Source organism: Archocentrus centrarchus, chromosome 11, assembly GCF_007364275.1.
Source record: "Archocentrus centrarchus isolate MPI-CPG fArcCen1 chromosome 11, fArcCen1, whole genome shotgun sequence".
Lineage (NCBI taxonomy): Eukaryota > Metazoa > Chordata > Actinopteri > Cichliformes > Cichlidae > Archocentrus > Archocentrus centrarchus.
In genome coordinates, this window is record NC_044356.1 from 16,500,940 (window position 1) to 16,525,370 (window position 24,431).

Consider the following 24,431-nt stretch of genomic DNA (forward strand, 5'->3'; position numbering starts at 1 on the left):
CTACTACAAATATCAAGTACCTTTGATTGTTGAAATCAGACTCTTAGTAAACAAAAAAAGATAATTAAATAAAACTATCATTTACAATTTTTATCAAAAAAACCCCAAATATTTCTCTCCACACAGATTGAATTCAGTGCTTTGATAATTATGTATTCTTAAGATCCCCAAGAATCACTAAATTGATGGCTTTGTGTCAAATGCATAGACTACGTCTCTATAGGATATGAAAACACTGAGAAAGAGGATTTGAAATGTAAATGTACTAAGATCTGAAAACAACGAAACACATGAAAACAACTGGAGACTGAGGTGAATTTTGAAAAGTCAAAAACAAGTATTTTGCAGTCTTCTCTGAAGGTGTAAGTTGGGGCCACATCAGTAGAACTACAACTTCTACTTCTAAAAAAAAAAAAAAAAAAATCACAGCATTAAATGGCTACGTCACTAGCACAATGCAAAAGAAGTGCAGAAGCGCACTCTAGTTGAAGACAAAGGGCAAATTATTACATTTAAGTTTTAAATTTGGATGAAAAAAACACAGCACCATCCTTCACTGTTCACTGGCTTTTCTGAGACACATTCTTATAGACTGGCTTTAAATGACGAGCATCAGTCTGGATTCATTTTCCACAGTAATTATTTTTCCATCCTGGATCTAAAATTTGGCAAATGGCCACAGATTTCTCATTAACAAAATAAATGATAAAGACGAAGGTGCCACTTCCTAATTGCGCTGTTTCACTGGTCAAAATGTTGCAGGTTACTGACTGTAAACCAAAACAGAGCAGTTTGTTAACTTAAAGCATAGCTAGAGGACTGGATGGCATTGATTCTTTAATAGAATACAGCTGATCCTGTGCTCAAAGCAATTCACTTATATTTCTGATCTTGGCTATATCTGGAAAAGGAGATTCCAAACTGATGGAAATAGTGCCAGAAAGGGCTTTTTTTTTTCTGTCTTAGACCCTAGTCACACAGGCCTAGAGACTGGTTGGCAAGCACCTGGCAACCACAAGTGGCTAGGGAAAAATGTGTTGTTAGTGACAGCAACCTAGAGTTTGCCAAGGGTTCTTCAACTGATCTCTAGGCCTGATTGACTAAGGCCTTAGGTATTACTTTTTAGTTAGGTATTACTTCATTTAGTAAAACTAGTAAAATGTTAATTGTGTGAAAAATGGTGAGTACAGATATGTGGGATGTTGAATGTCCTTAAATTTTCTCAAAAATCGGCAGTGCACCTTATAATCCAGTGCGCCTTATGTATGAATTCTTGTGGTGTTTACTGACCTTGAACCAATTGCGCTCAAAAAATCTGTCAAAATGTTTTAGTGCGACTTTGTTAAGGGGCGCTTCACAAATATCGACATTTTCCAGAGTGTACAAAGCGTACGACGGAGGGAGGGGGGCTAACACCCAGTGAATGATTTAAAATGTGAGGGTATTTTTCTGTATTTTTTACAACTAAACAATATTGAGTTATAGTGAATGAGTTGAATAAAGTTCGACTTACCTGACGCTTTTGTTTTGTTCTACATATGTTTTATCATGCGCCTTATAACCTGGTGCACCTTACTTATGAAAATAGACCCGTTCATTGATAGTGCGCCTTATAATGCGGTGCGCCTTATGGTCCGCAAAAATAATAATTAATTATTAATTATTATTAAGTAATTAAATTCAGTTACATTTTATTTATATAGCGCCAAATCATAACAACAGTCACTTCAAGGCGCTTTATATTGTAAGGTAAAGATTCTACAATAATAGAGAAAATCCAACAATCAGACAACCCCACAGTGAGCAAGCTCTTGGCAACAATGGGAAGAAAAAGACTCCCTTTTAACAGGAAGAAACCTCTGAGCCTGAGATTAATAATAACTAATGATTAAACGCAGAGTGGTGTCTAAACACATAGAGGTAACAGAGGTGAGTGAAGAAGAAACACTCAGTGCATCATGGGAACTCCCAGCAGCCTAGATCTATGACAGCATAACTAAAGGAGGGTTCAGGGTCCCCAATTATAAGCTTGATCAAAAAGGAAAGTTTTAAGCGTAATCTTAAAAATATAGAGGGTGTCTGTCTGCTGAATCCAAACTGGGAGCTGGTTCCACAGGTTCTGCCTCCCATTCTACTTTTAAATACCCTAGGAACACAAGTCAGCCAGCAGTCTGAGAGCAAAGTGCTCTATTGGGGTGTTATGGTCCTGATGGGGCCCAATTATTCAAGACCTTGTATGTGAGAAAGATTTTCACTTTGATTCTGGATTTAACAGGGAGCCAACGAAGAGAAGCCAATAACAGGCGAAGGAACACAGCCAATAAAGGAGAAATACGCTCTATCTTTACTCCTCTGGTTTTGCCAAGACTACACTTGTGACAGTGCACAGTGATGGATAACTTCAGACCAAATCAAAACTGGCACATCAGCTCTAAAACTGGTCTCAGTTTGTAACTTATTATTTATTCAGGTTATCAGCTAAAAACCTAAGTGACAACTTTAGTGTTATCTGCAACACTAAATGCGTTAGCAGTCACATACTCGACCAATTAAAAACAATGAATAAGACGTTTCTACATAAAACTAAACAACAAACTTAACTCAACACTGATATACACCAGGTAAAAATGTATTTGCATCACAGCTTGTATTTACTTTTTTTTTTTTTAGTAGATTTTAAAAAAAAGTTGTTAGTTGGATCACGGCTTGTAAGATTTGGTATTTTGCATTGCTCTGCAGGATCTATTTTTTGCAACCAAAAACAAGCAGATATCTGGGCCTTAAGCCAAGAGAACATCTTTTTATCCATGTAGCTGTAGCTCTACATTTCATTTCCACCTGGCTGTGGTACTTCTACATTGTCTTCTGTTTTGTACAATGAGCCCAAACATCTGCCTCATTTTCACACACACAAAAAAAAAAAAAAATCAAGAACACATCTCCATGTGTATTTCTTTAACTAACATATCTACACTCGTAACATGCTTACACTTCAAATTAAACAGTCATAATACAAAATCTAACAAGTCCACCGCATTGCTTTGCATATACTGTGCATTATCCAGAGCCTCTGTCCTTTCCAGGAGTTATGGCTGGTTCCATTGAAGAACAGCAGGCCTCTTTGTTCAGCAGTTAGAACCGTGCAACCAAGAGAAGCACTAGGTTTCCTTACGTTCCTTTTTGGAGAGACCCTGAGGATGAAGTGGAGTGGCTGTTCATCTGCAGAAGACACCAGTGAGCCACCAGTTAGATCTAACACAGACAACTTAAATGATTAGCTCATGTTAAATGGTTAGTTCATGTTAGAATCAGGTTTGGGTTAACGCAGAGGTCCAGAAGCAAAAAAAAAAAAAGAAAAAAGAATTTTATCAATCAATAACAATAAAAAAAACTACCCAAGTTGAATGTCAGTTAAATAAGTGCTATCAACGCACTTGTTTTCCCCTGCAATAAATCATTCATTCATTAACTCAACTTCATTTTAATCCATATTTTTCACCTGGCTGCCCACACCCCTCCCCCCCACACAGTAGCTTGGCCCACAGTTTGAGAACCACTGAGTCGTGTTTAGCCCTTTAATTAAGACAAGGTTCTAGGAAAGGTATTATGCTAATCAGTGTCCTCACAAAGATGGAAACGAGCCAGCGATGCATAGCTGCTGAAATACTGTAATGTTAAAATTTCTTAATAAGATATCTACAAACAGAAATTAGTCCAGAAAATGTAAAATCTTTTACATAATCATGTCTTTACTGTATTGTTTTGCCGCTCTCATACAAGGCTTATGTGGTTTATAAATCCTCACCCCTAAAGACAGACAGTGCCCATCACTCGTGTTCAAAAAGTTGCCCACACATTACTCTAGGGGGAAGAGGAGAAAGCAAGAACAGTTGTAGGTAGCATCAGGGTAGGCCTGACTGACAGGCTGATGACACACCATATGGAGATGCTGTGCGAATTTTACCCTGAGGGGGACAACAATGTTTTTTTATTATTTGTTTGCCTCATCCCTGTCAGTTTCGGTTACGAAAACGAGAAGGAAGAGACAGCCAGGTTGTGGAAGCTGACAGCCATGCACGCAAATACAAGACAATACGCAGACGCACGTGTGCGCAGAAATGACAGACTGTACTCAGACACAGACAAGGTACAGACACAGAGCAGGAACACACAGTTGGTAAAGACACACTGTACATACTTGTGAGGTGAGGAGGAATTTTATACTGTTCATAATTGTGGAAAGTGAAACGACTGATTTGCACTTAACTGATGAGTTACTTTTCAGATGAAACTGTAGTTAAGGTACGACCTCTGGTACAAATATAAAGAAAAACACACCAGAACCCTACACCAGATAACTTACAGGATTTTTAACATATAGAACACGTATTTAAATACATGTTAAGTTAATCGATAATGCTTGTAAAACAGGATTATTTTCAAACATGATCTGCCTAGTCAAATAACTGATTATGAATATCAATGACTAGAAAAACTTTTAAGACTTTAAAATGAAGGATGCAAAGATGTAAATGCAAATCTACAAATTATCAGTAAATGCTGCCAAAAAAAAAAAAGCATACCTGTTTGGAAGCTTCAGATGAGGAATGGACTTCATTTCCAAAATTTCCATTTAACTGCATCGCTGCTGTGAAAGTAGAATTGTAAAAGAACATTTAAGTATCAAATTCAAGCATTATAAAACATCAGTGTGTAAACCCTTCTTTTAATCTGGCCTCAATCTGAACAATACTCAAATTTTTGAGCACTCGGAGCAAATAAAACACAAAACAAAGCTTCCTCACCTTGTGGATCAAGTCTGGGATCAACAAAGCCCCAGTGCTGATAGAGAGCTGCCAGATCATGTGGACTGTAGTTTTTCAGGAGACTTAAAATATCAATGTCCATTGGCGTTTCTCCTGTTGATTCACTCTTTCCCTGAGAAAATCGGAGTGTATCTAAATATGCTTTGCTTCCATGAAGCCCCCACATGTTCATGGCAGCCCAGAGATCAGGACCTTTAGGACCTGAGGAAAAGTCACTTGACTGCCTGCGAGAATGGAGTTTATCTGTGTTAGAAGAAGAATTCCCACCACGATTTTTTGCCAACATAAAACCCAAACCCTCCTGTGGGAAATTTCCCTCCACGGTGGCTCTGTTGCCTCTTTGTTTTGGGCTGCTTGTAGACTGGAAGCTTTGGAGACTCTTGCTGTTTGTAATACTCGTTGATGAAGTAGCTTGGGTACTGGAGCCTTTAGTTCCACCCTCCACTGTTCGGTTATGCTCCTTCTTTTGATTTTGAAGTCCAACCTTGCCACTAGACTGTGTCACATCTGAAGGTCTTGAATCCTTTGACTGATGCTTGGACTTCACGGTGCCTGATTGGGTCTTGTGGGCTGAATGCTTGCTCCTGCTCCTGCTGCTGCTGCTGCTGTTGCCGCCACCATGGCTTGTGAACCCTGGAGGCTGTGTGCGCTGCGTTCTTGGAGTAGGCAGAGCTGGACAGTCTTTGCCTTCAAGAAAAGGTGGCGGCCCCGTGCGTCTCCACTGAGCAACACCTGCCTTTAAACTCTTGAGGCTGTTAATGCTGGGCGCCCACTTGGGTGCCATGGAGCTACTGCCATCCACCCTGTGTGCAACACGCTGATGGATCCACAGTACTTCTGGGTAGTTGGTGGTGTGGGAGCAGTATGGGCACTGATGTCTCACTAGGCCCTGTGTTTTCACTGAAACATTTACATCGGTTAAGGGTAAAGAGGAAAGATTGAGGAGACTGCCGGCATCGCCAGCTGCCTGTCCCTGCTCTTTGACCTCTGTGCCATTTGTTTTTTCCATTTTAATGTTTGACTCTACAAAGTCCTGGCTTGGAGTACATGAATAAGCATTCCAGTATTGCTGACTGAGCAACATGCTCCTGCTTCTGAGGTAGTCCATGTATCTTGAGGCTTTGGAACCACTTCTGCTTATGTCCAAACTGGTGCTCTGTTTGCTATAGGGACTCAGGAAGTCCTGGTGCTGCGTGTGCAGATGAGACCTGAGTAGTGTGGTGTCAACAGTGTGGAAATCACAGTGCTCACAGAAGTAGGTTTTTTTATCTGCAGGTAAAAACAGAAGGTACAGTGTGAAGGATATTCACAACAGAAAAAGTTTTCGTATGTACACAATACACAGATTGTATATTAAACGTGAACATGCATTCTTTCCATTGGCCAATAAGAATCCAGCTGTTTGAGTCTATAGGAGGATAACCGCTTGGCTCACCTGTGTGTCACGTCAGTAAACATTTTCCTGATGAAATTATGGCCTCAGTTGCTAGTTTTGAGTCTTATTTGATACAACATGATGTTTCATTAATATATTATGGTCCTAATTAAGGTCAAATAGGAGTATAAAGCTCGGTCCATATAACTGAGAATTCAACAGCCAATGAGCATGCTGTATGTTCAGTTTGAGGCTTCACAACAGGACTCTGCTAACTAACCGGTGATGTTAAAGTGGCTACACCCATCTTTTATATGCAGTCTATGACACAGTCAGTAAAAGTGACCATTTGATCCAAACAAGAAAAACACTCAGGCTGTCAGAGGTCCAAACCTTTTATAGTGTCATAATGTGATAGACATTAGAGATAATACACATTAGGGGTGGGATTAACTCCACAAACAATACTGTCATGATACAGTGCCCTTCATTATAACAATATCACAACACAGATTCTGTGATACATTGCAAGACAATCATCTACAATACATCACACATCTAGCTGTGTGAAGAAAAAAATACCCTTAAAAAAGAAGAAAAATACCCTTAAAAAGACAAATAGCAAGAATTATGTACTGTGCTATTATTACATTTAAATTCAGTTCAATTTAGCCATGCTGCCTGCCATTTTTTTTCCCTTGTGGCATTCTTTTTTCTTTTTAAAACCGCAAGTTAGTTCACTTTCTTTCACTTTAGACTGACACAGGATTTTGAAGACCAATGACGATATTGATATTTGGTGATTCAAAAGTTTGATATATCAGCCAATATTTTGTTTTCATTCAGACACATGAAACATAAACAGATTTCCCTAACATTTATTATGTGTAGTTATTTATGTGTCTTTACTAAGAAAGTAAAGCAATACAATTTAAAAATAATCTTTTACTGTTGCAACGTGTTGGTGGATTATTTGTTTATGCTCTGCTTGACTCTGCTTGGATCAGCTGGTTGTTGTTTGTGGCATTAAAAACACATGTTGCCAACAGAGAAGTTGCAGAGTGTCCTCTGGTGGACAAATTATGCAACATCGACACTCTTAACATGGTTGAAGGCTGTTTCTCCCATCTCTTACTTACTTTTTCATTTAATTTTCATTTATTGGCCCTTATAAATGCCAATACCAATATATTGGCAAATAGCTAATGTCGACTGTATTGGCTTTATTTCACTTTATCTTCATAATCTGAAGGTTACATATTGTACACAAAAGGAACCTGATACAATAAATTTCCATATTGATATTTTGTCTGACCCCTAACAGACAAATAAATCAATCTAAGTCTGAGTCTATCCAGCAAAACTGTTTTTTGTTGTTGTTGTTGTTTTGGGTTTGTTACGGGCAAGTACACTCGGTAAAATATTTCTTTAGTTATTTACAGTGCTGAGATTTAAACATTGAGTCCCTTAAAACGAGGTAACCTTTTAAAATCTTTCTTCTATAAACAATGGCAATTACAGCTGCTGTGATTCAATTAGAAATTCACTAGTCAAAACCTCCTTTACACAGTACATTGTTAATTTATAACTAATTTTTGTACCAGAATTGTAGTTTAATTTACCTTTCTGTAATCAATTACTATAAAATATAGACCTTAAAGGCTGCAAGTCTACAAATACAACTTTTTCGCCTAAATGGTTAAAGTATGCAATACAAAGTAACTGTTCTATGCTGCTCAAAGAATATAAACTCTTGTCCAAACTCTGGCATAGATAATGTATTGTGGTGTTGTGCTGTGTTGTGCTGTGTTTTTGGCTCACCTTCCTTGTCTTGATGGCTCTTGATGTTCTTCATCTGTTTAGATGAGCAGTGAATGTCTTTAACCTTCTTAGTCTGCAGTGCCTCGTAAAATGCTTGCCCAAGTCCATTCAGCAGAATACGGTCCTTCTGGCTAATCTTTCTGTCACCACTTTTGTGATCAAGGCCTGTGTCACCCTTCTTCTTCTTAAGATTGGAACTGGAGGTGTCATTTGTCTTTCTCTTTTTCTCTTGCTTCAAGGGAACATACTCACCTTTTTCTGTGTCATAGGCCACTTCTGCATCAGCTAGTCTCTCCTCCCATCCCAGACATTTTTCTGTAGCCTCCACTAATCGTCCCCTTGTGGCTAACTGCCATGACTGGTAACTACAAACTGGATCTAGCTCAGGAATTCGACTGCCCAGCTTCTCTTTCTCAGGATTTTCCTTGGGTCTCGCAGAAGTGAGGTTCAAGCTTTCCAAAAACTGTCTCTTAGCATTGTGCACCTCAGAGGACTCCATGGGTTCCTGCGCTGGGTTTTGCATCTGAGTTCGAATGTGATTCAGTTTATGTAGCTTTTCGTGTATCTGCAAGGTTTTGCGGTCATAGAAGAAGTTACCACAACCTGCACAGAGCTCATAGAGGCATTCTTCATTCATCAGTGATGCTGGGTCTTGAGGAACCCCATTGATGGTAGGAGGTGGTTCATTGCTTTTGCTGCCCCTTAGCTGGGCTTTGACTCGATGAATGCGCATATGACTTTGGAGGAACCACGCTTGGCGGAAGCGTCGTCCACAGATCCGGCAACCATGATCCTGAGAGCCACGGTGCCTTTTCATATGGGACTTGAGGAGTAATACCTGAGGGAAAACCTGGCCACAAATGGTGCAGGAAAAAGATTCATCATTACCCCCATCATTAAACTCGATGCTAACTTTACCCTTAACTTTTTTCTTGGTTGTTTTCTTCTTTATTTTTCCATTAATGGTATGAGCTTTCTCAGGTGGGGTGCTGACCTCCAGAGGGTCGGTTATATCAGCATCATCTCTCTGCCCTTCATCTCCGTCCCCCTCCTTGTCACTGAGGTTATGGCTCAAAAGGCCCAGTTTATGGCTTCGAATGTGAGCCTTCAGGCTGCCCTTCTGAGCAGTCCTGTGTTCACAGTATGGACACTTGTAAGGCTTCTCCCGAGTGTGTCTTCTCATGTGCTGAGAAAGAGAGCTGAGAAGAGGAAAACTGCGCCCACACACCCCACAGGTGTGACATGACGTCACATCGTCCTCTGCCACCGCCTTCATGTTAGTTGTGTCTTTTTGTGATGCATCCTCTCTTTCTTCTGTCTCCATCACCTTTCCAAGACCACCGGTCATTAAGAATCACCACAGCTGTTTAATAAATCCTCTGAAACTGTAAAAACCTAATGTCCCAAAAGTCACTGAGTTCTCAGCACAGGTATAAAAAACTTGCCAAACATCACAGCTTTAGTGTCCAATCCTGATCGTTGAAGAGCTGTTCCTTCATCAAGTGGCATGCTGTTGTCATGATATCTGGATGGGGGGCAGAAAGAAACTGAAATGAGTCGCAATGATAATTACATTAATTGGCAATATTCACCAAAAAGAAACCCACTTAAACTCAACTACTAAAGCCTAAAAGTGAATGTGACACTGCATTTGTGGCTATCTTATAAACCTGAATGTAGCACAAACTGTACCAATTATAGATATGCAACATACAAAAAAAGCTAAATGATTACATTTTTGTTCAAAAGCTGTTGAACATCATGTTTTCCTTATGCTTTTAACAAAAAGAACATTTTCACCTATACAGAGGCTGGGTTCACTCTAAAAACAGTAACCGCAGATGTTGCTGACATGTAAGGTAGTTTGACCGGGTGCTAAGAGAAAGTGAGAGCTCACTGAGGCAATTTGCATCACAGAGATTTTGGAATAACCTTTGTCCTTTACTGGATGAACGACGGCTGTCTGTGCATATTAGACCACGGGTCAGTGTCTCAACATGCGTGTGTCTGTCGGTCCTTTGGTTGCTTATGCCTAAATTGAGTGTGTGAGGTGAAGCATGAAGAGATGTATTCATTCCTGGCCAGCCAGGATGAGCGCCCAGGGGCCATTCACTCTAATTCACGATCAATAATCCATTATCAACAAACTTCATTTTAGAAACTCAGTTACTAGCACATACAGAGCACTGATTCTGGGACGAGTGCTGATGCAAGATTGTGAGTAAAGGTAATAAGGTATATTTGAAACTTTTACTATTATAATACTTTCACTTTGTTACTAAGAGTGTCTTTCTCATAGCAGTGGGCCTCGTGGGAGCACAGAATTGCTTAAAATGTGTATTTTAAGGTTTTACACCCAAATCATGGTTCAGACAAGAGGTATGGACAAAGGCACAGTTGTCTAGTATATAAATAGTAGTGATGCAGCTATTCTCCAAATCAATTACTTGGTTTATACCTAAATTTTTGGGCCACAGTTTTGAGTCATAACACTTTTCTCCTTTTTTTTTTTTTTTTTAGAATGGATGATTTTAAAAAAATCTTAAGCAGCATCATCAGACTATCATGCTTTATCAGGAAATCAGCAAAGAACTCCACATGGCTAACAAGCCCAGGCAACATGACCACAAGGCTAATGAGCATATACTTGGGCAGTTTTCTCAAGACCTGCGGTACTTTTTCTAATTCTTCATTCCATATTTAGCGGTGATTAGTACAAAAACTCAAAAACAACCAACAAATTTTGGCAACTGTGAAGTTATGTATGGCAACATCGCTGAATGTGATGCATGAAACAAACACAAAAAGAGAACATAACATCACATTTGCAGGGGGATGATAAAAAAGAAAATTCAAAGAACTGGCATTTATAATAAATGTTTTTTTTAAACATATAGATGTTAATAATTGCTGTATGTGTGACGATGTTCGTGCAAAGTTTCATTCAGATTGGCCCACCTGTTAAGTATAACATTATGACCACTGACTAGTGAAGTGGATAACACTGATTATCTCTTCATCGTGGTACCTGTTAGTGGCTGGGATATATTAAGGAGCAAGTGAACATTTTTGCCTCAAACTTGATGTGTTAGATGTATGAAAATTGGGCAAGCGTAAGGATTTGAGTGAGTTTCCGAGAAAGAACTGAGTTCATCAGGTGTTTATTAAGGAAATGACATGAAATACAAATAACTGGGCTGGACAGGTGCCAGAACTAAACAGAAACCAGTGGGCAGGGTAACACACAGCAGGGAATCATAGATGACAACGCAACCAGGAGCAGACACAGACTGAGGACTTAAATACACACATAAGGTAATCGGGGAACAGGCAACAGGTGATGGGCACAGCTGAACATAATAAACAAAAGAGGCAAGGGGAAGCAAAACTAAACACAAAGCACAAGGAACTAGGAACTATCAAAGTAAAACAGGAAACACACAGACACGGGACAGAGACGCAGACTAGTCACAACACTGGGAATAAAAGTCAATACAAAAACACAGGAGGCCGAGGACATGACAAAAGGACAAAACAGACACAAGAACACAGACGCTGGGGAGACAGGAACAAAGTGAACTAGGAAATCAAAATGTAAACAACTAATAACAAGACAGGAACTAAGATGGAAGATCAAAACAAACTAGGAACATAACAGAACTCAGTGAAAACAAAACCAAGTATAAAAGAATAAAACAAAATGCTGGGCACACGGCCCAGGACCATGACACAAAGGTGTCAGATGACACAGTTCATCACAGTTTGTTGCGTATGGGGCTGCAGAGTCGCAGACCAGTCAGACCGTGGTGACCCCTGTCCACCACCAAAAGCACCAACAATGGACATGTGAGTATCAGAACTGGACCACAGCGCAATGGAAGAAGGCGGCCTGGTCTGATGAATCACATTTTCTTTTATATCATGTGGATGTCCGGGTGCATGTGCATTGTGTACTTGGGTAACACCTGGCAGCAGGATGCATTATGGGAAAAAGAAAAGCCAGCAGAGGCAGTGTGATGCTTTGGGCAATGTTCTGCTGAGAAACCTTGGGTCCTTGCCATCCATGTGGATGTTACTTTGACACATATCACCTACCAAAGCATTGTTGCAGACCATGTACACCCTTTCCTGGAAACAGTATTCCCTGATGGCTGTGGCCTCTTTCAGCAGGATAATGCACCCTACCACCAAGCAAAAAATGGTTCAGGAATGGTTTGAGGAGAACAACAATGAGTTTGAGGTGTTGACTTGGCCTCCAAATTCCCCAGATATCAATCCAATCAAGAATTTGTGGGATGTGGTGGACAAACAAGTCCCATCCATGGAGGCCCCACCCTGCAGCTTACAGGACTTAAAAGAATCTGTTGCTAACATCTTGGTGCCAATATCACTACACACCTTCAGGGATCTAGTGGAGTCCATGCCTCGACAGGTCAGGGCTGCCTAGGCAACACAATATTAGGCAGATCATAATGTTATGCTTGATTGGCGTACTTAAAATATACATACATATGTTATGATCATTAGAGTAAGATATAAAGATTATATCATTGCATATGCAAATTATCTTGCAATGTCATGAAATAAGAACATAGAACAGGGACAAAAATTCAGTCTCTGTTTCAGAACTTTAACATTCCTAGAAACTATAAACACACATTTTAACTAAATAATTAACTAAATAATGCATAATAAAACAGCATTCATCAAAGTGGGTATTTATGGAAAACAATATTTTAAAATGTTAATTTAATGCATTAGCTAAACATATAAAATAATCATGAAATTCAATTGCCCTTTTATTTTTGGATGTCATCACTTTTACCTCAATTTTTCAGCAATAGCCTGTCCGATAAGCTTTGAGACTTTCATTTTGAGCTGACAGAAAGATTGTATGCACGTGTTTCCCACCTGCTTCTTTTTCAACTCATATCACAAATGTTTTCTCCTTTCTTATTTAAGCCACTGAGATTCAAAGTTTGCCCTTTTTAAAAAACCATGATAACTTCAAAGGCAAATGCAAAATGTGTCTTTTCTGCATCCACCTCGTACACTTTTCCATCCATTTCTTTTAGAACAACTTCATTGTTTTTTCCATGACGCACATTCACATGCAGGTGGATATAAAGAAATTACCTGGTAACGTGTGTTAACCTTTAGTATTTTTTTTTTTTTTTACCCCCAAAGACAAGAAAAATTTCACATTTACACAAGAAAAAACTACAGATGCACCAATTTTCAGTGCTTTCGGCCCTGACCCATAGCCAACTGGTCAGCTTTGCATATTTCTGATTACAAGATGGCACATTTTGCTACATGCACACACTGGTGCAGGCAAACAATTGCACACACACACACACACACACACACACAGCCACATGCAACATGTCATCAGCATGGAAGCTCTTCACTGTGAGTGAAGTTTATCAAAGTAAACCATGGGAGGACCACCACGAAAACACTCGTAACAACAAACCTAATCACATACTTAAATCACCAGCCACAAGAGCCAGAGCCAACCACAAGGCAGCATCCTCAGTAAGAATAATGGATCAAAGCAGTTGCAAGAAAAATTATGGAGATGACTGAAAAAAACTGAGTCACCAATGCATGTCATCTACCTCCATTTCACCCTATTCCTAGCATCCTCCTCTGTCACATCCATAAATCTTCTCTATGGTCTTCCTCTTTTCCTCCTGCTTGGCGGCTCGATATTCAGCATACTTTGTCCAATACATCCAATATCTCTTCTCTGCACGTGGGCTAACCATCTCAACCTCACCTCTCTATCGTTGTCTCCAAAGCAATTGGAGCATCTTCAACTCTGCTACCTCCAGCTCAGCCTCCTGTCTTATTTTACTATGAATATAATATTTTGCATTTAAGAAAAGTTGATTTTTGCTTGTAAATTCTGTCAGTTATAGTTTTTAGAAAGAAAATCAGAATTTGCAAAAATGGGTATGGGCAGGTCGCGATCAGAAAAGAATCGGAATCAGCCAAGAATATTGCAATCACTAAATAAATCCTTCATAATTGTAGATCTCGTCTGCCAAGAAAATCTGTTTGATATGAGAGGCTCCTTTAGAAATGGCAAACATAAAAGCAGATCTGGTGCTCTACATGAAGAGTAGTGCATGGCCGAGGCGGTCTGATGTAGATAAACATGTTCCTCAGGCAAACATGACCATTTGTTTGGCTGTTTTAGTGAAAGAAGGCACTCAAGCCAGCCAGGCAGTCAAAAGAAAAACCTGCTATTGTGTCAGCCGCACCAGAACTGTCACATCGCCTCATGTCTGGCCCTCCACCCCTCATTAGGGGGTCGAGAGAGTTATTGTTAAACTGAAGAGGCCTGGGCCTACACATCACTGTCTTCGAATGGGCGAAGAGGCAGGACAAAAGACAACTCTTGTTTGTCATGTCTTTCTTCAAATGCGAGGGAAAAATAGGTCCACATACTCATAAAGGCTAAAATCAAAACACTGACTCTAGCATGATTTTCAGGTGTTGAGGTGGGGCATCTAATTATCTGCTGTTTCTGCATCTGCACCTGTCTAAAAGCCTGCCTGCTTGCTATCGTGTGCTGATCCGCTCACACTACAATGGGTGCTGTATCCAGAATCTGGAGGAGTTTAGGAGGTTTTTCTGGACATGGCAGGTGTTTGGTAGGCAGACGCTATCAGATTAACGCATGGGCAATGTGGCACACTGTCTCCAAGAGGGGGAGGATATGCAAGGGGAACTGGAGGGTGGCAATTAAGGGGTTAAGGTTAAGGCGAATGTAATGAGTTAACACAATGGGGATAAAGTCAGAGAGCTGAGGGCAACAGATGGGAATAAACGGGCCATCAGAATGGAGGTAGCCACCGCTACAGTATGAGCTTATGCCTTTGTCAAAGCAGCCTATGTGCTTAATGAGTGTTATACATTTGCATCTGCAATGTCCTACTACTACATGTGTACACAACAAAAATAATTTTGAAAACTCCACCTATCTTACCCCCCCCCCCCCCCCCCCCCCCCCCCCCCCTCCTGTACTCTTCTATCTTTTCCACCTTTTCTGCCTTTATCCCATACAACACTCAAAGCCCACTGGAGGATCTGTAACGTAATGCAGATAGCCAAACACGTTGCTCTAGGGCTTAACTCATTTCTTTTAGAATCCCTCACTCCCTTTTTCGCTCTCTTTTCTCTGGCAGATGAATAGGCATGTCCAGTCAGCTGTCCGCACATTGATTCATCCTGACGTCCCAACCAGCTCAGCACAAACTCCCTATGGTCAGGGCACTGATGCTGAGAGCCTGTGTTCTGAGATGTGTGTGTACTCGCATGAAAATATCCACTGCGTCGCGTGTTTGTGCACTGATTGTGTGCCCAGTTGCTGCCGTGGACTGGAAGTCTCCCATCTAATCTAAAACACCTAAATGCCTCAAGTACCAAGTTAGTTTTTTAAGAAAGACATGTCCACATTAGCTAATGTTTGCACATTTCTGTATTTGCAAACTAGTGAGAGATGCGAAAATTATTGCTACGTGTATGCCCCATGACTGTGTGCATGCATATGTGTCCCTGTGTGTGAGTGTGTGTGTGCATGTGCTGAAGTCATCCAAATATTCACATCCACAAACCTGTGCCAACATACCCCTGACTGGAGATGGCATGTGACCGTCCTTATGCTAGTGTTCAAAGCCACAGTCACTAAGCTTCACCTCGCATCTACTGTTTTGTGTCCAATAATCCTGTCTACCAACTGCAAACACAAATGAGGCATAAAACTAAAATATTATACAAACTGAAGATGTTTACTTTGCTGTAAATGTAGTTTAAATCTATATTCAGGATATTTTCTATCATGTTTTTCCCATCCTTATCTTATCCCTCCAGATGCACAGTATAGTAAATTTAAGAAAAACCTTTCTGCCCTTTCACAGTATGATTGCTCTTGTGTCATTTGTTAGTGGATTAAAGGAAATACAATTTTGCACAAGGGATATTTCACAACAAATTAAAGGCAAAGTCAGCCTTAGAGATCACAGATTATGCCAGTGGCATAATCGCTGGCCTAATGGACTACAGCTGCCACCAGAACTGACATTCACCATACCTTTCGATATGAAAATTCTAACAGTACTTGTGGGGGGGGGGGGGGGGTTGTTTTGTTTTTTTGGGGGTGGGGTACCATAGGCACTGTATGTACTGAGATTGCAATGCTTCTAGAACTGACAGTGGCAGTATACACCTACAAGTGTTCTAGTCTATCCTTACATGCTGAAGAAGAAGGACGCCCACAAGCACAGCAAAAATTACATGTGGAAAATAGCAACTCGTGCAGCTGTTGAGATAGCTCCACCCTGACTCAATTATAAGAAAGGCAGTAAGAGTCACGTATGGAAGTACTTTGCATTTGCGAGGATGACGACCAAGGGGTGATAACTGATTTGCAATATTCAAATCATGCTATCTTGCTTTTCAAAACAAGGGAGAAAATACTTTAATATCTGGTATCTAGATCTGTTCAAAGAATTCAAGGTGAATGAGTTTCAACATCTAATATCTAATATCAAGTATTATTTGTCTTATGCTCAGTCATTCATTCTGGGACATACTGAATGAAAAAAATTAAAGCAATTTTGTAAATCTTGGTCATACCACGGTTCAAAATGGAGGATAATCTGTGGTATGAAACCACACGCTCACTGGTTAACAAGTTGTCAAGTGCAAGTCATAGTCAGACCCGCTCTGGTATTTCCCAGCCAAGACAGCAACAGCAGGGAAATGCTCATCTCAAGGCTTCAGAGCAGGACTTCAGAAACCAGCAGGCGAAATCACAGTAGCTACGTCCATCTTTTATATTGTCTATGGTTAACTACGTCAAAACAGCGACTGTTTATTCAACATATGAATAAAGATCCACGCACTGATCCACCAGTTCAAAGATGTTACGATACCACCAGCCACTACTGGGGAGGCGTGCTTGTGTGTGTGTGTTTGCAACGTTATACACGTATATATGCCATATATTTCAGTGACATTTAAAACATGATTAACGAGGAACATGATCCTAAGAAACACACAAAATATTTGTTTGGCCAGTGTTTAACTTTGTACATTTAAAGAGTGCCAGCCAATTAGTCACCAGAAACAACCCTGTAAATAATAAATAATATTGTTCTGCGTTTAAATATTGCGTTGGTCACTTGCAGTGGGACTGCAGTGGGGAGGTGACTTTCTCTGAGTAATGCAGAAATACTTTTTCCATCCTGCCAACATGGCCTGAACGCAGCAGTAGAGCTCTTAACCTAGTGACCACCGAACAACCTCATTAGAGTGAACACTTGAAAAATTTTGCAAAACATGAGCTACACAAAGTGATAACAAGTATCACGAGTCCCATCTTCCAGTTTACATGTTGATCGGCACACACCTCCCTATCCTACCACAGCTGGATTATCCATTTATAGCTCGCAAGCAACTTGTGGGATCATTCAGGGCCTATGGTGTTCCTAGAATGACTTAATTGCACGAAAAAGAGTGAAGCCACACAGCGCTGTGGGCGACCAGCCTAATGTACCTAAAAGATTAGACAGCCATGAGCTCAACAGTCACAAGCACGGACAAACTTGCACACATTCGTGCCCATCCCCCTCCTTGGGCAACTCTCCACTTGGTTACACAACATACACAGGGATTACTTTTCATTGCATGAGATGAGCTGCTCAATGAGTGGCTTTTTATCATGGATGCCCCTTTGTGCAAAAAAGGGGCATCCATGACATGGCAGAGAGAAGATGGCAGCGGTTTTACCTGCTGTGGAAATACACAACAAGTCTCATGCAGGGTCTGATACAGACTACCTGAGCCAACTCCACTAAAAAGCAGAAAAGCAAAGATGAAGAGACGTCATTGTTAGGGATATTTCAATCATTATAGATTATTATTACTGCTAATTTATCTACTGTGGTAGGTCTGAGGATCCACTGTGTACCCACTCTCTTTTCAGTTTGGATTGGCTAGTGTAGGAGACACTAGAGTATAATCTGCTGGCATTAACTTGCTCTCTAAAAAAAGCACTCTCAACAGGGATTAGATTATCATGGCAAGGTCAACTCAAACTCACTCTGTCTCCCTTTATGTCTCCATCACTCTGGTTTTACTTTATCAGCCTTCCTTTCATCATGTGCCCTCCTGTCCTCAGGTGTAAATTCTAAGACACTGATTTCACTGTCGCCAAAATAAGGGTCAAGCTGCTGAAATAAAAGAAAACACAACAGATTAAAGCAGATTAAGCCTACAGAATAAGGCCAAAACAGTAAATCATACACTTTTTAGAAAATGGAAATACAAACTGTTAAACATGCTTGCCTTTTATAAATATTAATGATTTGTTAACCATAATTAATAATAATTGACTATAATTTCCTAGTTATTTTTCATGTGACTGACTAATGAGTTATTCAAAAATCAAATTTGACAGTGCTGTCACTTCATCTCATTTATGCATCTTAAATCTGAGATGAACTTTAGCTTGAATTGATCCCGAGACTAATCAAGACTGCCCAAATAATGGACACAGCTACTTTAACAGTACAGTAGATCTTGTCATGATAGGCCTGTAGTCAGAATTAATTTCCTCATGCAAAAAGTGCAAAATTAGAGACCGGGGAGCCTGCATCTCCCCTCTGCTAATCAGATACAAATCTGACACTGATTTTAACCAAAACTCACTACAAAATTACTAAAGATGATATTTCAAATATACTTGAAGGCACTTTTGCTTTTCTTTTTCTGACATGTAATGCAAATCTGGATCCGTGTAAAACATTAAGATTCTCAAGTTATGTAGCAGATAATGATTTGTAATTACAGTGTGTAATTTCACATTTCCTGCTGATTAAGGTAAGGATTGAAGAATTGTAAGGGGATACCTGCTTAGCGATTTTACCCTGGAGCAAAAGAATGACAGCTGGCAGGAGGGTCTGGATTAGGTTTCCCATAGGGGTATTGCATCTTTTACACCACCACTTCTTTGGAATAGAATGAGCCGATAGTAACCTGATTCCTCCAGACCCATCCAATCTCGTCTCCCTCGGTCTCAATGGAGCCAAACAGAAGGGATCTGTGAGCGCCTTACTCATCCCTCCCATCTTCCATCTGCCAATGTCTGCACTCCAGTTCCTCCACTGGAGACTTAAAGGGCATGTTCATTTTTATTTTTTTTTGAAGAACCTATGTGAATCATCACAAACTGTAAATGTTCTCCACCCATTTGATTCTTAACTGAGCTAAAATAAAGAAAACCTGCTTTGTGGTTTTGCTGCGATAGTTAGCGTACCCAAAGAACAGCGCTAACAATACTAAACAGATTAAACAGTTCCTGCAGCAAATTCAGTTTATTTCCATTTTCTAACATTTACAGAATGTTTTTAACATCGCTATCAATAATTTCCATCAGGACACAGATTTCCTGATTAATCACTTGGTGTACAAAAATTACAGAATAAATTATAAAAGTTTACATATTTAACTGTATAAGCCTTAACCTTTAGGAAAGACAAAATAAAAGCATGTTTAAATATTTTCCATTTATAATGCTCTATAAAAGAAGAAAGTAAAGGCTGAAACTGGATATGTTTTGGCTTGGGTTTTTTGTTTTTTTGTTTAAAAAAAAGCCATTTGAGTAGATTTATTGGACTAAATGCTTAAGCTGTAAAATGTTTTTCCTTAAATATATTCTGTAGGACGATTTTTTGTTTTCATCTGTTTACATAAGGCCCAGGTAGCATGAACACCACATTCTCTGAATGCAGCTTGTGGTCCATCTGTATGATGTGCTGTTAGGTAATCACATCAAAAGAGAGGGTACACACTCAGCAAGAACAGCACAGCAGCTCTTGTTTGGCCAGTTATTTTAATATGATTTTCTCCCTGATGCTACAGCTGTGTGGCAAGCAAGGGGTGCGCCCAAGATGCAGGACTCGAAAACAGGATTGAATTAAACTTCAGCTTTATTTGCTGATCGAAAGAGGGTTTGCAGAGCTGGCCAGGACCAGCAACACAAACTAGGAAAACTTACTTAAACTAGGACACAGACAGAAGAACACACAGCGAGCAGAGCGCCATAGACGACACAGGAACAAAGAGCTGATGAAAAGACAGACAATAAATACACAAGGGATAACGAGAGGAGAGTCAAAACGGCTTGGGAGAACAGGTGGACAGAATCACACTAACAAGACCAGGGGAAGCAAAACTAAACACACTGCACACAATACAAGGCATTATCAAAATAAGACAGCAAGTGGCAACACAGCGACATAGACATAGAACCAAGAGCTATACTGAGATATAAAGAAACAAAATTCAAGAGTCCAAAACAGAAAATGCTGGGCCAATGACCCAGGACCACAACACTGTCTTCATTTATAAATTAGACAGGAATTATTTGCAAAGCTTCACCAAGTGAAGTAACAGGGACTGCTGTCAGTCTGAGTTAGATCGCGATTGTTTGGAGACAGGTTGCCTCGCACCAGGCAGGCTGTGTAATAGCCATGTGATCGAAAGAGGTCCCCCAGAGGTTGAGGGTGCTGCACGCTCAACCTGTAGGTGACCAATTGGTAACACAGTTCCTTGCAGTTATTCACCAAATGTGGAAAACATTCAGTGAAATCACCAGGAAACCACCAGTTTGGGTTTTTTTCTGTTTTGTTTTTTTTCCTAGTTGCAAGGAGGTTGCCACCTTATTTCTACTCTAGTGTGACTGAGCCACAAAGCAGTCCCCTGAAGACCTGTTGTGTATTTACTAATTCATGCTGGATTCACAGGAACAACAAGTTAATGGTTTGTAGGGTTTGTAAAACACATTTAAAGACTAAGAATCTAAATTTTTTTATATGATATAGCTGACATCCATCCCACATTAAAGTGCTGCCAAGTAAAAGGAAACTATTATTATGGTTATTATTATTATATTACCATATTTAAAACTTGCTTCTCAGAGTTTGTGTCTGTGGTCATTTTCACTGTCTTACACTAGCATACGTGCAGAAGGCATAGTCTATTTCAGATTTGTTTTTTTTCCAGGTGTGGAGCTATTCATTATAGCTTAATTAACTTGAATTACAAAACCAAACTGTTTTAGCTAGAAAGGCAGCCAAACTTCAGGTGTCAGCTGATATTCGCTTTGCTCACAATTAGTAAAGATGATGGTGTTCACTGATGCCAGTTGTTTATGTTTATCTGATCTGTCGCCTCGATTCCACAGCCCTTACATTCAGCTTTATAAATCTTTAAGGTTTGAAATTGAATGTAGTATTCAGCTATGATTTTATAACTATTTCCTTGTTTTACTGGCACAAAATGGGGGATTACATACAGATACCACAAACAAAAAACACTGGCATGGGCATTGCCTGTTGGCCAAATTTATATTTTCAACCTATCTAACGATTTCCACGCAGAATTTCACAATCGCTGCATGCCTACTTTCAGCCTATTGTCACAATGGGAGCTGCCCAAAGTGGAGATGGCCTGACCCCTCATATCCTCCTGCCTGCACTGTCTGCACCCCTCCCCCTTCCAGCAACAAGCCTCTGTCCAGACCCCAGCCTCATGACCTAATCTAGATGATTAAATCATTTTTCTTTAGCACAAATTTTGTCCACCCCCCCCCCCCCCCCCCCCCCATACACACTAGTCTTGTCTGGTAGTTGTCACACACCCTCCCCTATTGATCGCCATGCCGAGGAGATTACCCTAATAGCTGGGATTACCTCCCCACATGTTGGTTGGTTACTCTAGGGGAGGAGGGGAGAGCTGGAGATGGTGCATGTTATCATGATGTGCAAGTGTACAGAGGGAGGGAGGACTAAGAAATAGAAAAAAAAAAAGAAAATCTGGGCCTGTTTGTTTTATTGCCTGTGAGTATTAGAAAAGATGACCGATATTACTGTCTGTGGGATGTAATTAGACTTTTAAGCAGCCTACATTACAATCTTTATCCTTCAGTGCTATACAGTTAGTGATCAGTCATGAGACAAGAGCTTTTCGAGACAAGGGCAGACAAAAAACACCCCGAGGACCTATCTGACAAAAATTTGGACCGCTCCTTCTACTTAACCCGATTTAAAGTGCACCTTGAAATCCAGTTTGACAAATCAGCTCCAATCTTTTTAACTGGTTACAAGTTTCAATTATATTTTGTTATATAATAACATGCAATTAATTATTTTTTTAATTTATTTATTTGTTTTACACTGCTGGTCAGACAAAAGAAGCTAAAAAAGACAATTTTTGACTTTTGCAACCTTAAAGATTAATGAATAAAATAAGAGTGAGTGCTGTTTACTCAACAGCAGTCAGCTTTCAGCCTTGTCCTGATAACAATACAGTTTAGTGGCCTGTGCTGTCCCATCCACATGTTTCACGAAGGCCTCTACGGTGCGGAGGCTTGGTGGGTATTTTAGGTCACTGCTTCTAACAAGTGCAAGGGGTGAGAGCGGGTAGAAATCAAGATGTTAGACCCACAGAGACACGCATGCAGGCAGAGAGAAGCTGGAGGCCATTCAGACAGTGCAGAGCAGAGAAAAGGAATTCCGTTAATCCGCCGCTGATCCGGTACAATGGCAGCCTTGTTGTCTGTCCTGTTTGCACTCACTTACTCACCACAAGTTTGCGTGCGTCGACCGTGTTCACAGCTGTGCCCAAACCGCACCAAAGACGACGATAACGGTTAAATAAGCGATAATGTGAGTAGCCGGGGGCTGCTGGTGTCAAGTCGCTACATGTAGGAGCAGCATCGATTCACGGGACGCACGACTTGTCCGAGTGTTTTACAAATAACTGACATCCATTTTAGTTACCAACTAACCGACGGGGATGTTGTAGTCAACTTTCGCCTACGCAAACTCTCAAAACAGAGCACCCGCACTTCTTATAAACTGCCCTAGCGCACCACCGCACCCTGCTCCTCTTGGGCACCCCATCTCTTTTGTTAGTTCACCGTCGTTTGGCTTCACTCCTTACCTCAGAGGGGTTAACATTAAGCGGCAGGTCGCTCCTGAAGGAGTCCCATCACGGACCGAGCTCTCGGTTCAGCGGATAAACACTTGTCCACAAATCGGGGAGCTGGATGGTGTGAGGGGGGAGTCTATCCTTTCAGCGGTGTGCTCATCTCCTTTCTGCTCCGTGGCGTCAAAACTTCCGCGTATTTCAATCACAGCGGTGCACCTGAACTGTAGCTCCCGTCCCACTCCTCTGCAGCAGCGGTAGCAGCAGCAGCAGCCGTCGTCGTTGGGGACATGAGTGACGCGAGAGATAACGTTATTAACGTTAATAACAGGCAAGGGCGAGTGATCTCTGCGTGCGCGCGCCTCGGCAACATTCGCTGCTGCTGAGACTGAGAGAGGTGACCGGTGCGCGCGTGCGGAACATTTAGTTAGTGAAGTGGAGCCCGTGTTTGCAGCGTGACTGCGAAGGTAAAACTGCCAGGATTCTCCGTTCGCTTATATGGAAAACAATAACATACCGTCTTAAACGAGGGGTTTACGGTTCGAGGTCACGTTGAGATTAAATCAGGAATAAAATCTGCGTTGAAAATTTTCTCATGTGCAGCCCTGTGTCTTTTATCACGTAAAAATGGTGCGAAACTTATAATTTTGAGTCGGATAATTGTTTTGCAAAGTAACAAAAGTATTTTGACTTTTTTTTATATAAGTAAGATAAAATAAAAAATAGTGGACAAGATAATAAAAAAAAATTAAAATATATCAAAAGTACCTAAAGTAAAAACACCCTCATTATCTAGAGTGCCACTTTTGAGAATCATGTGCATTATATTAGTGGATCGTAATTATTGATTCATTAATGTGCACAACAATTAAATGTTTTAGTTGTTGATGATTACTTTTTGCTGGGTAGCTTTATCTAAAATAAATTAACATTCCATCATGCCATTTTCAGCCGTAGTAGAATCTATGGCAAAGTTTGGCAAGTTTTCAAAGACTCGATTTTTTTCTTTTCTTATTTCCACTAAAATTGGCAGAGGTGATCGTCAAGCCTCACTTAACTATGATGGATTGCTATCCATTACGTCTCATCAGAATCTGCAGCATATCTGTCATGCTGAAAGTGAGAACATATCTTAGTAACCCTTTGATGTATCGATGCTAACTTTATTTCATTTGGCCACCGGTACTGGACAAAAATCACATTTTTTCGATCATCAAGATATCAGTGTGTCAGCCATCCCATAGGCCTTACCGACCTACTTCCCCTCCTGATTGCAGCTTGCAGCTGCATTTTATATTGTGTTCTTTTACTGCAAATTACTTTATGTGGTACCTATGGTACCTATATGTGTTAGCATAGCCACTTGTAACTAATAATCTATGGAGCCTAATGAATTTGGGGCTTTT

General features: G+C 40.4%; 1 protein-coding gene across 4 annotated transcripts; it reads right to left on the minus strand.

Moving 5' to 3' along the window:
* Nucleotides 1-2,687: 2,687 nt before the first annotated feature.
* LOC115788502 (zinc finger protein 516-like) lies at nucleotides 2,688-23,376 on the minus strand. 4 transcript variants are annotated; one of them, XM_030741538.1, is made up of 6 exons: nucleotides 23,041-23,376; nucleotides 18,137-18,263; nucleotides 8,023-9,547; nucleotides 4,806-6,095; nucleotides 4,584-4,648; nucleotides 2,688-3,219 (listed from the first exon to the last, which is right to left on the minus strand). In XM_030741538.1, the coding sequence occupies exons 3-6, from the start codon at nucleotides 9,368-9,370 to the stop codon at nucleotides 3,169-3,171; spliced, it is 2,754 nt and encodes a 917-aa protein (XP_030597398.1). In that variant the 5' UTR covers nucleotides 9,371-9,547; nucleotides 18,137-18,263; nucleotides 23,041-23,376; the 3' UTR covers nucleotides 2,688-3,168. The 4 variants fall into 4 exon arrangements, with proteins under 4 accessions (XP_030597398.1, XP_030597399.1, XP_030597396.1 ...); XM_030741539.1 differs by having other exon boundaries at nucleotides 4,584-4,645; nucleotides 18,137-18,266; XM_030741536.1 differs by having other exon boundaries at nucleotides 18,137-18,266.
* Nucleotides 23,377-24,431: the final 1,055 nt, after the last annotated feature.

Coding starts and splice junctions, on each gene's coding strand:
- LOC115788502 (XM_030741537.1), bottom strand. CDS start 9,370: ATGACCGGTGGTCTTGGAAAGGTGATGGAGACAGAAGAAAGAGAGGAT. Junction 6,096..8,022: donor GAGCCATCAAGACAAGGAAG/GTGAGCCAAAAA, acceptor TTTTACCTGCAG/ATAAAAAAACCTACTTCTGT. Junction 4,649..4,805: donor TCCCAGACTTGATCCACAAG/GTGAGGAAGCTT, acceptor CTACTTTCACAG/CAGCGATGCAGTTAAATGGA.